This window comes from Bufo gargarizans, chromosome 2, assembly GCF_014858855.1.
Source record: "Bufo gargarizans isolate SCDJY-AF-19 chromosome 2, ASM1485885v1, whole genome shotgun sequence".
NCBI lineage: Eukaryota > Metazoa > Chordata > Amphibia > Anura > Bufonidae > Bufo > Bufo gargarizans.
Genome location: NC_058081.1, coordinates 710,153,630 through 710,170,846, shown reverse-complemented (window position 1 = coordinate 710,170,846; position 17,217 = coordinate 710,153,630). Strand labels below are relative to the sequence as shown.

The 17,217-nt window shown below is 44.9% G+C and overlaps 1 protein-coding gene across 1 annotated transcript in view; it reads right to left on the bottom strand.

Annotated features, from left to right (window-relative positions):
- The window catches only part of FXYD1 (FXYD domain containing ion transport regulator 1), a 48,387-nt gene that overhangs the window by 27,942 nt on the left and 3,228 nt on the right, over positions 1-17,217 (bottom strand). Inside the window, exon 2 of the mRNA XM_044282573.1 lies at positions 874-935. Within this exon, the coding sequence (XP_044138508.1) occupies positions 874-928 (55 nt within the window). The 5' untranslated portion in view covers positions 929-935. The remainder of the gene's footprint in view (positions 1-873; positions 936-17,217) is intronic.

Sequence of the window (17,217 nt, the reverse complement as noted above, 5' to 3'; positions counted from 1 at the left end):
CAGCTCTTGTATGCAGTCTCCATCACCACAGTCTGTCCTCTCCATCCTCTCTGTACTACTTGTCAGGGGTTATGATAGTGAATACAGCTGATAAGATCTTTAGCTGAATCTCTGTAGGAATGAAAATCATAAGGAGACATGAAGTACAGAGAGGATGGAGAGGACAGACTGTGGTGATGGAGACTGCATACAAGAGCTGCTGCTCATTAGCAAGAGGAGGATGAGGCAGCTCTTTAGCTCAGTGTTGTGAAGTGACCTGTCCTCCTGTGTGATTAGGACAGGTTCTGTGTGCACTAATAGTACAGCGGCTATTTTGTTTCTCCTAATAATTGCTCCCCAGACAAAATGAGCCATTATAAATAATGTAAGCTACTTGGGAATATATAAAAAATAAAGTCATACTTAATTATTTTCCTTTTCTTAATTCCCGGAGAACCCCTTTAACATCCTGAGGTTTGTGACAGTTGTGCCCAGTCTAGACCTTCCTTTGTCAGCTCCACTATCTTGACTCTAATTTGATACATTTTACCTGTATGGAAACATTGTAACAATAAGGACAGTAGAGAGGATTGTGCTGCTGATGATTGTCTGCACTGGATGCAATTGTAGCAAACACAGAAGTCGGAGCAGGTTTATAGCCTCTGCACAAAACTGTTCCACTTGCAGAAATGGGAGATCTTAATAATAAAGATGGATGGAAGGAAAGTCCTTTAGAAAGTCACCAAACTTATCATTCTGCAGGGTTAAAACTTTAATCACATAACACTGGACCGGACCATGGATAGTGCATAACACAGACCTAGGATTACATCACAGACCTCTGCAGGAAATAACAATATAGTAACCTGTCCATCTATAATGGTGAACACTTACCGAGTGCCACTGAGATCACAAGTGAGCAGCAGAAGACAAAAAGGGAAGCGTCCATGATCAGGCTGCGGGGGAAGAAGAGGAAAATAGTCAGCGACTAATGTACAGCAAAATCTGCAATAAAATGTTTTGGGAAATTCCAGGGCAGAATCACAATAATGTATATCCTCATATATAGAGACTATAATTTAATGACATAGGAGGCAGTATTATAGTAGTTATATTCTTGTACATAGGAGCAGTATTATAGTAGTTATATTCTTGTACATGGGAGCAGTATTATAGTAGTTATATTCTTGTACATAGAAGGCAGTATTATAGAAGGTATATTCTTGTACATAGGAGCAGTATTATAGTAGTTATATTCTTGTACATAGGAGGCAGTATTATAGTAGTTATATTCTTGTACATAGGAGGCAGTATTATAGTAGTTATATTCTTGTACATAGGAGCAGTATTATAGTAGTTATATTCTTGTACATAGGAGCAGTATTATAGTAGTTATATTCTTGTACATAGGAGCAGTATTATAGTAGTTATATTCCTGTACATAGGAGGCAGTATTATAGTAGTTATATTCTTGTACATAGGAGCAGTATTATAGTAGTTATATTCCTGTACATAGGAGGCAGTATTATAGTAGTTATATTCTTGTACATAGGAGCAGTATTATAGTAGTTATATTCTTGTACATAGGAGGCAGTATTATAGTAGTTATATTCTTGTACATAGAAGGCAGTATTATAGAAGGTATATTCTTGTACATAGGAGCAGTATTATAGTAGTTATATTCTTGTACATAGGAGGCAGTATTATAGTAGTTATATTCTTGTACATAGAAGGCAGTATTATAGAAGGTATATTCTTGTACATAGGAGCAGTATTATAGTAGTTATATTCTTGTACATAGGAGTAGTATTATAGTAGTTATATTCTTGTACATAGGAGGCAGTATTATAGTAGTTATATTCTTGTACATAGGAGCAGTATTATAGTAGTTATATTCTTGTACATAGGAGGCAGTATTATAGTAGTTATATTCTTGTACATAGGAGGCAGTATTATAGTAGTTATATTCTTGTACATAGAAGGCAGTATTATAGAAGGTATATTCTTGTACATAGGAGCAGTATTATAGTAGTTATATTCTTGTACATAGGAGGCAGTATTATAGTAGTTATATTCTTGTACATAGGAGGCAGTATTATAGTAGTTATATTCTTGTACATAGGAGCAGTATTATAGTAGTTATAGTCTTGTACATAGGAGCAGTATTATAGTAGTTATAGTCTTGTACATAGGAGCAGTATTATAGTAGTTATATTCTTGTACATAGGAGGCAGTATTATAGTAGTTATATTCTTGTACATAGAAGGCAGTATTATAGAAGGTATATTCTTGTACATAGGAGCAGTATTATAGTAGTTATATTCTTGTACATAGGAGGCAGTATTATAGTAGTTATATTCTTGTACATAGAAGGCAGTATTATAGAAGGTATATTCTTGTACATAGGAGCAGTATTATAGTAGTTATATTCTTGTACATAGGAGTAGTATTATAGTAGTTATATTCTTGTACATAGGAGGCAGTATTATAGTAGTTATATTCTTGTACATAGGAGCAGTATTATAGTAGTTATATTCTTGTACATAGGAGGCAGTATTATAGTAGTTATATTCTTGTACATAGGAGGCAGTATTATAGTAGTTATATTCTTGTACATAGAAGGCAGTATTATAGAAGGTATATTCTTGTACATAGGAGCAGTATTATAGTAGTTATATTCTTGTACATAGGAGGCAGTATTATAGTAGTTATATTCTTGTACATAGGAGGCAGTATTATAGTAGTTATATTCTTGTACATAGGAGCAGTATTATAGTAGTTATAGTCTTGTACATAGGAGCAGTATTATAGTAGTTATAGTCTTGTACATAGGAGCAGTATTATAGTAGTTATATTCTTGTACATAGGAGCAGTATTATAGTAGTTATATTCTTGTACATGGGAGCAGTATTATAGTAGTTATATTCTTGTACCTATTAACAGTATTATAATAGTTATATTCCTGTACATAGAAGCAGTATTATAGTAGTTATATTCTTGTACTGTACATAGGAGCAGTATTATAGTAGATATATTCTTGTACATAGGAGCAGTATTATAGTAGTTATATTCTTGTACATAGGAGCAGTATTATAGTAGTTATATTCTTGTACATAGGAGCAGTATTATAGTAGTTATATTCTTGTACATAGGAGCAGTATTATAGTAGTTATATTCTTGTACATAGGAGGAAGTATTATAGTAGTTATATTCTTGTACATAGGAGGAAGTATTATAGTAGTTATATTCTTGCATATTGCAGACCATTCAGAGAAAAAATATATAATGGAAAATAAAATTGCCATTTTTTCTTAAATCTTTTTATTAGGTGAAAAATACAAATTTGCCCTTTTATGCTTCTACTATAGAATTCACTTACAGGGGTTTTCCCATGACTAATGTAAAAAATTAAAATAAGACATCATGGGGCAGTATGGTGGCTCAGTGGTTAGCACTGGTGCCTTGCAGCGCTGGGACCCTGGGTTTGAATCCAACCAAGGACAACATCTGCATGGAGTGTCTATGTTCTCTGTGTATTTGAGTGGGTTTTCTCTGGTTTCCTCCCACACTCCAAAGACATACTCATAGGGAACTTAGATTGTGAGTCCCATAGGGAACAGCAAGTGATGATAATGTCTGTAGAGCACTGCAGAATATTTCAGCGCTATATAAGTGTGTAAAATTAATAAATAAATTATCTAATACATGACAATCTCCTTCTAACAAAGCTAGAACCTCACATGGATCCAATCTGCTAGATTTATATGTGTCACAGGCATTCCTGTGCCAGGAGATAGTTGAGACTGGCAACACGTGGTGTGATCTAACAAGTTCTTTGTGGATCATTTTGTGCCTCATCGATGGGTCCGGACTTGGAGGGCGGGCAAAGGCAGAGACTGGGGAGGAGTAAAGTGAAAAGAAGGCAGAGCAGCCTGGGCTCCTACACACTGAACGCCGCCCCTGGGCACTTGCGAGTGCTCATTTGCATATGAATTAAACTTAGTTTTTTCTGCTGGTGCAAGTCTAAAGAAAAGAACAAAGGTGCGGTTACAATCCTGTATAGGTGTGCTACAGAGCCATGTAAGCACTGTATATGGCCATATGGAGGTGACAGACTCTCTTTAAGACTTGTATTAGGGTTTCTCTAGGAGTAGGGATGAGCGAACTCGAACTGTATAGTTCGGGTTCGTACCGAATTTTGGGGTGTCCGTGACACGGACCCGAACCCGGACATTTTCGGGTTCGGGTTCGGTGTTCGTCGCTTTCTTCGCGCTTTTGTGACGCTTTCTTGGCGCTTTTTGAAAGGCTGCAAAGCAGCCAATCAACAAGCGTCATACTACTTGCCCCAAGAGGCCATCACAGCCATGCCTACTATTGGCATGGCTGTGATTGGCCAGAGCACCATGTGACCCAGCCTCTATTTAAGCTGGAGTCACATAGCGCCGCCCGTCACTCTGCTCTGATTAGCGTAGGGAGAGGTTGCGGCTGCGACAGTAGGGCGAGATTAGGCAGATTAACTCCTCCAAAGGACTTGATTAACTGATCGATCTGCAGCTGTGGATCATTGAGCTGCTGATCCTCAATTGCTCACTGTTTTTAGGCTGCCCAGACCGTTTGTCAGTCACATTTTTCTGGGGTGATCGGCGGCCATTTTGTGTCTTGTGGTGCGCCAGCACAAGCTGCGACCAAGTGCATTTAACCCTCAATGGTGTGGTTGTTTTTTGGCTAAAGCCTACATCAGGGTGAAGCTGTCACACCAAGTGCATTTAACCAGCAATAGTCTGTTCATTTTTTGGCCATATACAAAATCAGGGGCAAGCTGCGCCTGTCACCAAGTGCATTTAACCCTCAATGGTGTGGTTGTTTTTTGGCTAAAGCCTACATCAGGGTGAAGCTGTCACACCAAGTGCATTTAACCAGCAATAGTCTGTTCATTTTTTGGCCATATACAAAATCAGGGGCAAGCTGCGCCTGTCACCAAGTGCATTTAACCCTCAATGGTGTGGTTGTTTTCTGGCTAAAGCCTACATCAGGGTGAAGCTGTCACACCAAGTGCATTTAACCAGCAATAGTCTGTTTATTTTTTGGCCATATACTACATCAGGGGCAAGCTGCGCCCGTCACCAAGTGCATTTAACCCTCAGTAGTGTGGTTGGTCAAGCTGTGACACCAAGTGCATTTAACCAGCAATAGTCTGTTCATTTTTTGGCCATATACTACATCAGGGGCAAGCTGCGCCCGTCACCAAGTGCATTTAACCAGCAATAGTGTGGTTATTTTTTGGCCATATCCCAGTCTAATTCTGTCACTAAATCCATACCGGTCACCCAGCGCCTAAATACTAGGCCTCAAATTTATATCCCGCTAAATCTCTCGTTACCGCTGTCCTGTTGTAGCTGGGAAAGTTATTTAGTGTCCGTCAAAGCACATTTTTTGTTCTGGGTTGAAGTACAATTCCCAATTTAGCAATTTCATAATTTAGTGGTTTCTGCTATATCAGAGCTATTTGAAATCTATCCCTAAAAGGGTATATAATATTCAAGGTGCACATTGGGTCATTCAGAATAACTTCACACACACCCGCTACTGTGTATTTCCAAGTCTAATTCTGTCACTAAACCCATACCTGTCACCCAGCGCCTAAATACTAGGCCTCAAATTTATATCCTGCTAAATCTCTCGTTACCGCTGTCCTGTTGTAGCTGGGAAAGTTATTTAGTGTCCGTCAAAGCACATTTTTTGTTCTGGGTTGAAATACAATTCCCAATTTAGCAATTTCATAATTTAGTGGTTTCTGCTATATCAGAGCTATTTGAAATCTATCCCTAAAAGGGTAGATCATATTGAAGGTGCACATAGGGACATTCAGAATAACTTCACACACCCGCTACTGTGCATTTCCAAGTCTAATTCTGTCACTAAACCCATACCTGTCACCCAGCGCCTAAATACTAGGCCTCAAATTTATATCCAGCTAAATCTGTCCCTAGTGCTGTAGCTGGGCGAGTTATTTAGTGTCCGTTCAAGCACATTTCTTGTTCTGGGTTGAAATACAATTCCCAATTTAGCAATTTCATAATTTAGTGGTTTCTGCTATATCAGAGCTATTTGAAATCTATCCCTAAAAGGGTAGATCATATTGAAGGTGCACATAGGGACATTCAGAATAACTTCACACACCCGCTACTGTGCATTTCCAAGTCTAATTCTGTCACTAAACCCATACCTGTCACCCAGCGCCTAAATACTAGGCCTCAAATTTATATCCTGCTAAATCTCTCGTTAACGCTGTCCTGTTGTGGCTGGGAAAGTTATTTAGTGTCCGTCAAAGCACATTTTTTGTTCTGGGTTGAAATACAATTCCCAATTTAGCAATTTCATAATTTAGTGGTTTCTGCTATATCAGAGCTATTTGAAATCTATCCCTAAAAGGGTAGATCATATTGAAGGTGCACATAGGGACATTCAGAATAACTTCACACACCCGCTACTGTGCATTTCCAAGTCTAATTCTGTCACTAAACCCATACCTGTCACCCAGCGCCTAAATACTAGGCCTCAAATTTATATCCAGCTAAATCTGTCCTTAGTGCTGTAGCTGGGCGAGTTATTTAGTGTCCGTTCAAGCACATTTCTTGTTCTGGGTTGAAATACAATTCCCAATTTAGCAATTTCATAATTTAGTGGTTTCTGCTATATCAGAGCTATTTGAAATCTATCCCTAAAAGGGTATATAATATTCAAGGTGCACATTGGGTCATTCAGAATAACTTCACACACACACGCTTCTGTGCATTTCCAAGTCTAATTCTGTCACTAAATCCATACCGGTCACCCAGCGCCTAAATACTAGGCCTCAAATTTATATCCCGCTGAATTTGAATACAATACATTGGGCCAAATAATATATTTGTTGTTGTGGTGAACCATAACAATGAGAAAAACATCTAGTAAGGGACGCGGACGTGGACATGGTCGTGGTGGTGTTAGTGGACCCTCTGGTGCTGGGAGAGGACGTGGCCGTTCTGCCACATCCACACGTCCTAGTGTACCAACTACCTCAGGTCCCAGTAGCCGCCAGAATTTACAGCGATATATGGTGGGGCCCAATGCCGTTCTAAGGATGGTAAGGCCTGAGCAGGTACAGGCATTAGTCAATTGGGTGGCCGACAGTGGATCCAGCACGTTCACATTATCTCCCACCCAGTCTTCTGCAGAAAGCGCACAGATGGCGCCTGAAAACCAACCCCATCAGTCTGTCACATCACCCCCATGCATACCAGGGAAACTGTCTGAGCCTCAAGTTATGCAGATGTCTCTTATGCTGTTTGAAGACTCCGCTGGCAGGGTTTCCCAAGGGCATCCACCTAGCCCTTCCCCAGCGGTGAAAGACATAGAATGCACTGACGCACAACCACTTATGTTTCCTGATGATGAGGACATGGGAATACCACCTCAGCATGTCTCTGATGATGACGAAACACAGGTGCCAACTGCTGCGTCTTTCTGCAGTGTGCAGACTGAACAGGAGGTCAGGGATCAAGACTGGGTGGAAGACGATGCAGGGGACGATGAGGTCCTAGACCCCACATGGAATGAAGGTCGTGCCACTGACTTTCACAGTTCGGAGGAAGAGGCAGTGGTGAGACCGAGCCAACAGCGTAGCAAAAGAGGGAGCAGTGGGCAAAAGCAGAACACCCGCCGCCAAGAGACTCCGCCTGCTACTGACCGCCGCCATCTGGGACCGAGCACCCCAAAGGCAGCTTCAAGGAGTTCCCTGGCATGGCACTTCTTCAAACAATGTGCTGACGACAAGACCCGAGTGGTTTGCACGCTGTGCCATCAGAGCCTGAAGCGAGGCATTAACGTTCTGAACCTGAGCACAACCTGCATGACCAGGCACCTGCATGCAAAGCATGAACTGCAGTGGAGTAAACACCTTAAAACCAAGGAAGTCACTCAGGCTCCCCCTGCTACCTCTTCTGCTGCTGCCGCCTCGGCCTATTCTGCTGCTGCCGCCTCGGCCTCTTCCTCCGCCTCTGGAGGAACGTTGGCACCTGCCGCCCAGCAAACAGGGGATGTACCACCAACACCACCACCACCACCTCCGTCACCAAGCGTCTCAACCATGTCACACGCCAGCGTTCAGCTCTCCATCTCACAAACATTTGATAGAAAGCGTAAATTCCCACCTAGCCACCCTCGATCCCTGGCCCTGAATGCCAGCATTTCTAAACTACTGGCCTATGAAATGCTGTCATTTAGGCTGGTGGACACAGACAGCTTCAAACAGCTCATGTCGCTTGCTGTCCCACAGTATGTTGTTCCCAGCCGGCACTACTTCTCCAAGAGAGCCGTGCCTTCCCTGCACAACCAAGTATCCGATAAAATCAAGTGTGCACTGCGCAACGCCATCTGTGGCAAGGTCCACCTAACCACAGATACGTGGACCAGTAAGCACGGCCAGGGACGCTATATCTCCCTAACTGCACACTGGGTAAATGTAGTGGCAGCTGGGCCCCAGGCGGAGAGCTGTTTGGCGCACGTCCTTCCGCCGCCAAGGATCGCAGGGCAACATTCTTTGCCTCCTGTTGCCACCTCCTCCTTCTCGGCTTCCTCCTCCTCTTCTTCCACCTGCTCATCCAGTCAGCCACACACCTTCACCACCAACTTCAGCACAGCCCGGGGTAAACGTCAGCAGGCCATTCTGAAACTCATATGTTTGGGGGACAGGCCCCACACCGCACAGGAGTTGTGGCGGGGTATAGAATAACAGACCGACGAGTGGTTGCTGCCGGTGAGCCTCAAGCCCGGCCTGGTGGTGTGTGATAATGGGCGAAATCTCGTTGCAGCTCTGGGACTAGCCAATTTGACGCACATCCCTTGCTTGGCGCATGTGCTGAATTTGGTGGTGCAGAAGTTCATTCACAACTACCCCGACATGTCAGAGCTGCTGCATAAAGTGCGGGCCGTCTGTTCGCGCTTCCGGCGTTCACATCCTGCTGCTGCTCGCCTGTCTGCGCTACAGCGTAACTTCGGCCTTCCCGCTCACCGCCTCATATGCGACGTGCCCACCAGGTGGAACTCCACCTTGCACATGCTGGACAGACTGTGCGAGCAGCAGCAGGCCATAGTGGAGTTTCAGCTGCAGCACGCACGGGTCAGTCGCACTACAGAACAGCACCACTTCACCACCAATGACTGGGCCTCCATGCGAGACCTGTGTGCCCTGTTGCGCTGTTTCGAGTACTCCACCAACATGGCCAGTGGCGATGACACCGTTATCAGCGTTACAATACCACTTCTATGTCTCCTTGAGAAAACACTTAGGGCGATGATGGAAGAGGAGGTGGCCCAGGAGGAGGAGGAGGAGGAGGAGGAAGAGGGGTCATTTTTAGCACTTTCAGGCCAGTCTCTTCGAAGTGACTCAGAGGGAGGTTTTTGGCAACAGCAGAGGCCAGGTACAAATGTGGCCAGCCAGGGCCCACTACTGGAGGACGAGGAGGACGAGGATGAGGAGGAGGTGGAGGAGGATGAGGATGAAGCATGGTCACAGCGGGGTGGCACCCAACGCAGCTCGGGTCCATCACTGGTGCGTGGCTGGGGGGAAAGGCAGGACGATGACGATACGCCTCCCACAGAGGACAGCTTGTCCTTATCCCTGGGCAGCCTGGCACACATGAGCGACTACATGCTGCAGTGCCTGCGCAACGACAGCAGAGTTGCCCACATTTTAACCTGTGCGGACTACTGGGTTGCCACCCTGCTGGATCCACGCTACAAAGACAATGTGCCCACCTTACTTCCTGCACTGGAGCGTGATAGGAAGATGCGCGAGTACAAGCGCACGTTGGTAGACGCGCTACTGAGAGCATTCCCAAATGTCACAGGGGAACAAGTGGAAGCCCAAGGCCAAGGCAGAGGAGGAGCAAGAGGTCGCCAAGGCAGCTGTGTCACGGCCAGCTCCTCTGAGGGCAGGGTTAGCATGGCAGAGATGTGGAAAACTTTTGTCAACACGCCACAGCTAACTGCACCACCACCTGATACGCAACGTGTTAGCAGGAGGCAACATTTCACTAACATGGTGGAACAGTACGTGTGCACACCCCTCCACGTACTGACTGATGGTTCGGCCCCATTCAACTTCTGGGTCTCTAAATTGTCCACGTGGCCAGAGCTAGCCTTTTATGCCTTGGAGGTGCTGGCCTGCCCGGCAGCCAGCGTTTTGTCTGAACGTGTATTCAGCACGGCAGGGGGCGTCATTACAGACAAACGCAGCCGCCTGTCTACAGCCAATGTGGACAAGCTGACGTTCATAAAAATGAACCAGGCATGGATCCCACAGGACCTGTCCGTCCCTTGTCCAGATTAGACATTAACTACCTCCCCATAACCATATATTATTGGACTCCAGGGCACTTCCTCATTCAATCCTATTTTTATTTTCATTTTACCATTATATTGCGAGGCTACCCAAAGTTTTATGAACCTCTCCTCTGCCTGTGTGCTAGGCCTAAATATATGCCAATGGACTGTTGCAGTGGTGGCTGACATGAAGCCTGATTCTCTGCTATGACATGCAGACTAATTCTCTGCTGACATGAAGCCAGATTGTCTGTTACGGGACCTCTCTCCTCTGCCTGGGTGCTGGGCCTAAATTTATGACAATGGACTGTTGCAGTGGTGGCTGACGTGAAGCCTGATTCTCTGCTATGACATGCAGACTGATTCTCTGCTGACATGAAGCCAGATTGTCTGTTACGGGACCTCTCTGCTCTGCCTGTGTGCTAGGCCTAAATATATGCCAATGGACTGTTGCAGTGGTGGGTGACGTGAAGCCTCATTCTCTGCTATGACATGCAGACTGATTCTCTGCTGACATGAAGCCAGATTGTCTGTTACGGGACCTCTCTCCTCTGCCTGTGTGCTAGGCCTAAATATATGCCAATGGACTGTTGCAGTGGTGGCTGACGTGAAGCCTCATTCTCTGCTATGACATGCAGACTAATTCTCTGCTGACATGAAGCCAGATTGTCTGTTACGGGACCTCTCTCCTCTGCCTGGGTGCTGGGCCTAAATTTATGACAATGGACTGTTGCAGTGGTGGCTGACGTGAAGCCTCATTCTCTGCTATGACATGCAGACTGATTCTCTGCTGACATGAAGCCAGATCCTCTGTTACGGGACCTCTCTCCTCTGCCTGGGTGCTGGGCCTAAATTTATGACAATGGACTGTTGCAGTGGTGGCTGACGTGAAGCCTCATTCTCTGCTATGACATGCAGACTGATTCTCTGCTGACATGAAGCCAGATCCTCTGTTACGGGACCTCTCTCCTCTGCCTGGGTGCTGGGCCTAAATTTATGACAATGGACTGTTGCAGTGGTGGCTGACGTGAAGCCTCATTCTCTGCTATGACATGCAGACTGATTCTCTGCTGACATGAAGCCAGATCCTCTTTTACGGGACCTCTCTCCTCTGCCTGGGTGCTGGGCCTAAATTTATGACAATGGACTGTTGCAGTGGTGGCTGACGTGAAGCCTCATTCTCTGCTATGACATGCAGACTGATTCTCTGCTGACATGAAGCCAGATCCTCTGTTACGGGACCTCTCTCCTCTGCCTGGGTGCTGGGCCTAAATTTATGACAATGGACTGTTGCAGTGGTGGCTGACGTGAAGCCTGATTCTCTGCTATGACATGCAGACTGATTCTCTGCTGTCATGAAGCCAGATTGTCTGTTACGGGACCTCTCTGCTCTGCCTGTGTGCTAGGCCTAAATATATGCCAATGAACTGTTGCAGTGGTGGGTGACGTGAAGCCTGATTCTCTGCTATGATATGAAGACTGATTCTCTGCTGACATGAAGCCAGATTCTCTGTTACGGGACCTCTCTCCTCTGCCTGGGTGCTGGGCCTAAATTTATGACAATGGACTGTTGCAGTGGTGGCTGACGTGAAGCCTGATTCTCTGCTATGACATGCAGACTGATTCTCTGCTGACATGAAGCCAGATCCTCTGTTACGGGACCTCTCTCCTCTGCCTGTGTGTGTGCTGGGCCTAAATATATGCCAATGGACTGTTGCAGTGGTGGCTGACGTGAAGCCTCATTCTCTGCTATGACATGCAGACTGATTCTCTGCTGACATGAAGCCAGATTCTCTGTTACGGGACCTCTCTCCTCTGCCTGTGTGTGTGCTGGGCCTAAATATATGCCAATGGACTGTTGCAGTGGTGGCTGACGTGAAGCCTCATTCTCTGCTATGACATGCAGACTGATTCTCTGCTGACATGAAGCCAGATTCTCTGTTACGGGACCTCTCTCCTCTGCCTGTGTGTGTGCTGGGCCTAAATATATGCCAATGGACTGTTGCAGTGGTGGCTGACGTGAAGCCTCATTCTCTGCTATGACATGCAGACTGATTCTCTGCTGACATGAAGCCAGATTCTCTGTTACGGGACCTCTCTCCTCTGCCTGTGTGTGTGCTGGGCCTAAATATATGCCAATGGACTGTTGCAGTGGTGGCTGACGTGAAGCCTCATTCTCTGCTATGACATGCAGACTAATTCTCTGCTGACATGAAGACAGATTCTCTGTTACGGGACCTCCCTCCTCTGCCTGGGTGCTGGGCCTAAATATATGCCAATGGACTGTTGCAGTGGTGGCTGACGTGAAGCCTCATTCTCTGCTATGACATGCAGACTGATTCTCTGCTGACATGAAGCCAGATTGTCTGTTACGGGACCTCTCTCCTCTGCCTGGGTGCTGGGTAGTGTTGAGCGCGAATATTCGAAAAGCAAATTTTTTTCGCGAATATCGCAACTTCGCGATTTCGCGAATATTTCGAATATAGTGCTATATATTCGTAAAAACGAATATTCGTTTTTTGTTTTTTTCCCCCCCCCCACAAAATTACAGTACACATATAATTGATTGTTTCCCAAAGGTCCAACAGCTCAGATCTTACTCACATTGCCTAGAAAGTGATTGAGGCGCGAATCTTCGTAAGGCGATTTTATTAGCGCACATGCGAATATCGGCACGTCCCAGAACAGAGGCAAAGGGCTTTGCATTCATACATTAGTGAATTGAGTTGCGAATCTTCGTAAGGCGATTTTATTAGCGCACATGCGAATATCTACACTTGTCCCAGAACAGAGGCAAAGGGCTTTGCATTCATACATTAGTGATTGAATTGAGCTGCGAATCTTCGTAAGGCGATTTTATTAACGCAAATGCAAATATCTACACTTGTCCCCAGAACAGAGAGGCAAAGGCCTGTGCATTCATATAGTATAGCACCATATTCGCGAATACGTAGAACTTCGTAAAATTCGATTTACGAATATTCGTATTTTTTATTTTACTTTCCACCTTACAGATTACATTGATCTGTACTCTGTCAACTACTGTCATCACCCCCCACTGTATCTCGATTGATTCCCAAAAGTCTCACATTCCCTAGAAAGTGATTGAGGTGCGAATCTTCGTAAGGCGATTTTATTAGCGCACATGCGAATATCTACACTTGTCCCAGAACAGAGGCAAAGGGCATTGCATTCATACATTAGTGATTGAATTGAGTTGCGAATCTTCGTAAGGCGATTTCATTAGCGCACATGTGAATTTTGCATAGCATATGTATTATGCGATGCGAAAATTCGAATTATCGCATATGCGAAATAATAACGAATTTGAATAATCGCGAATATTTTACGAATATTCTTTCGAATATTCACAAAATTTCGCGAATTCGAATATGGGACATGCCGCTCAACACTAGTGCTGGGCCTAAATTTATGACAATGGACTGTTGCAGTGGTGGGTGACGTGAAGCCTGATTCTCTGCTATGACATGCAGACTGATTCTCTGCTGACATGAAGCCAGATTGTCTGTTACGGGACCTCTCTCCTCTGCCTGGGTGCTGGGCCTAAATATATGCCAATGGACTGTTGCAGTGGTGGCTGACGTGAAGCCTCATTCTCTGCTATGACATGCAGACTAATTCTCTGCTGACATGAAGACAGATTCTCTGTTACGGGACCTCTCTCCTCTGCCTGGGTGCCGGGGCCTAAATATCTGAGAATGGACTGTTCCAGTGGTGGGTGACGGGAAGCCAGATTCTCTGCTATGGAACCTCTCTCCAATTGATTTTGGTTAATTTTTATTTATTTAATTTTTATTTTAATTCATTTCCCTATCCACATTTGTTTGCAGGGGATTTACCTACATGTTGCTGCCTTTTGCAGCCCTCTAGCTCTTTCCTGGGCTGTTTTACAGCCTTTTTAGTGCCGAAAAGTTCGGGTCCCCATTGACTTCAATGGGGTTCGGGTTCGGGACGAAGTTCGGATCGGGTTCGGATCCCGAACCCGAACATTTCCGGGATGTTCGGCCGAACTTCTCGAACCCGAACATCCAGGTGTTCGCTCAACTCTATCTAGGAGGTGAGCTGCTCCTTTCCCTAGTTTCCAGGCCTTTTCCCCTCATCCCTTTCCCTCCTACATTCAGTGTGGGTTTCCCTCCCACACCGAAAGGTGACATAATGAAGCTGGCAGCTCAAGGGGAGTGTCTTTTCTGCGGCAGCTCTGGGGGGCGTGTCCATGCTCTCCCTATCACAGCTCAGGAGGCGTGTCCATGCTTTCCCTTATCACAGCTCAGGAAGCGTGTCCATGCTCTCCCTATCACAGCTCAGGGGGTGTGTCCATGCTCTCCCTATCACAGCTCAGGAGGCGTGTCCATTCTCTCCCTATCACAGCTCAGGAGGCGTGTCCATGCTCTCCCTATCACAGCTCAGGAGGCGTGTCCACGCTCTCCCTATCACAGCTCAGGAGGCGTGTCCACGCTCTCCCTATCACAGCTCAGGAGGCGTGTCCAGGCTCTCCCTATCACAGCTCAGGAGGCGTGTCCACGCTCTCCCTATCACAGCTCAGGAGGCGTGTCCATGCTCTCCCTATCACAGCTCAGGAGGCGTGTCCATGCTCTCCCTATCTCAGCTCAGGAGGCGTGTCCATGCTCTCCCTATCACAGCTCAGGAGGCGTGTCCATGCTCTCCCTATCACAGCTCAGGAGGCGTGTCCATGCTCTCCCTATCACAGCTCAGGAGGCAGTTGAAAAATTAAACTGAGCATGTGCGGCCGTCTCATTGAGCAGGCCAAAGAAATAAGAAAAAAACAAACAGTAGATGGCGCTATACAGATACGTTTTTTATTGTATACAATTAGAAAAGAATTCAAATCCAGGGGCTGGGTTAGAAACTGTGGAATATTTTTTCTTGGGGCAACCCCTTTAATTACTGTATTTTTAGTAGCATGGAATATTTGTCCCATTTATAAATATTAAGACTAGTTTATTATGGCACTACAACTCCCAGCATGCTCAAACATTCGCAGGCTGCAGGCCTCTTGCTAATGACATCGCCTGTTATTGTAGTAAAGCATCTGATGCCGTTTACTATATGTCAGGCCTCCTGTCGTTTTACTCTAAACCTCCCTGGGGATACGATGTGTGATCTTTGTGTTGCAGAAATGTCTCTTGTAATTTGCCAAAAAACCCCAGTGTCCGTTTATTTGTCTAAAGTGAAAGGTTCACAGACGTGTCCTCAAAAGCCTCATTCCCGGCCCTGTCCTGTCTTATGTCAATACACCCTGAGTCATTGTACCAAAGAGTTCTGCAGCCTTCTCATATACTTTGTGTTTAATTCTTCAATATTTTCAATATCTCTGCTGTCAGTGAAGCTCTTCCTGACTTGATACTTAACTACAGCTGAGGCTTTGTTACCATTGCTTGTTCCAATGTAATAATCCACTGTGAGCTAAACAGCCTGGCCTACAGACTGGGTTGGTGTTATCTGCCCTGATACATTGTAACAAACCATCAGAACAGGAGAGATTGGTGCTGAAGGCTGTTTAGACTGAATGCAATTGTAGCAAACCTTCAGTTATGATAAGGATTTGGTAAATGCAGGATTTCAGCCTATGTCTGAATATAAAAAAAATGTGAAAAAATTGTTGCTATTCACCGACAGCAAGCAGAGTGTGAAGACCTTTGAAATTTGTTGAAGTTATTCTTCACATATGATGAGCTTAGATACAGTGGGCCAGAGGATAGTGTCACACATAATAGGATTAGATACACAGCTCAGCAGACAGTATCACACATGATAGTCTTAGATACAGCAGCTCAGCAGACAGTATCACACATGATAGGCTTAGATACAGCAGCTCAGCAGGCAGTATCACACATGATAGTCTTAGATACAGCAGCTCAGCAGACAGTATCCCACATGAGAGGATTAGATACAGCAGCTCAGCAGACAGTATCACACATGATAGTCTTAGATACAGCAGCTCAGCAGACAGTATCACACATGATAGTCTTAGATACAGCAGCTCAGCAGACAGTATCACACATGATAGTCTTAGATACAGCAGCTCTGCAGACAGTATCACACATGATAGGCTTAGATACAGCAGCTCTGCAGACAGTATCACACATGATACGCTTGGATACAGCAGCAATGCAAACAATATCGCACACCGTTGGCTTAGACATAGCAGCACATCAAACAGTATCACTCATGACTGGCTTAGATACAGCAGCTCTGAAGGCAGTACCACATACCGTATTATGGAATTAAAATACAGCATACTGCAGACTGTATCACACAAGATTGGCTTAGGTACAGCAGATCACACTTGAAAGGTTTAGATACACTGTTCAGTAGACAGTATCTCACATGATAGCATTAGATACAGTCGCTGTGCAGACAGTATTACATATGAAAGGCTTAGATACAGCAGCATATCAAACAGTATCAGCAGGATATGCCTAGATACAACAGCTCATGATTCAGTATCACACATGATAATATTAGATACAGCAGCTTTGCAAACGGTGTCAAACATGATGGGCTCAGATGCAGAAGCTCTGCAGGCAGCATCACATATTATAGGCTTAGATACAGCAAATCTGCAGGCAGCATCGCATATTATAGGCTTAGATACAGCAAATCTGCAGGCAGCATCACATATTATAGGCTTAGATACATCACATCTGCAGTCAGCATCACATATTATTGGCTTAGATACAGCAAATCTGCTGACAGTATCACACATTATAGGCTTAGATACAGCAAATCTGCAGACAGCATAGCATATTATAGGCTTAGATACATCACATCTGCAGGCAGCATAGCATATTATAGGCTTAGATACATCACATCTGCAGACAGCATCGCATA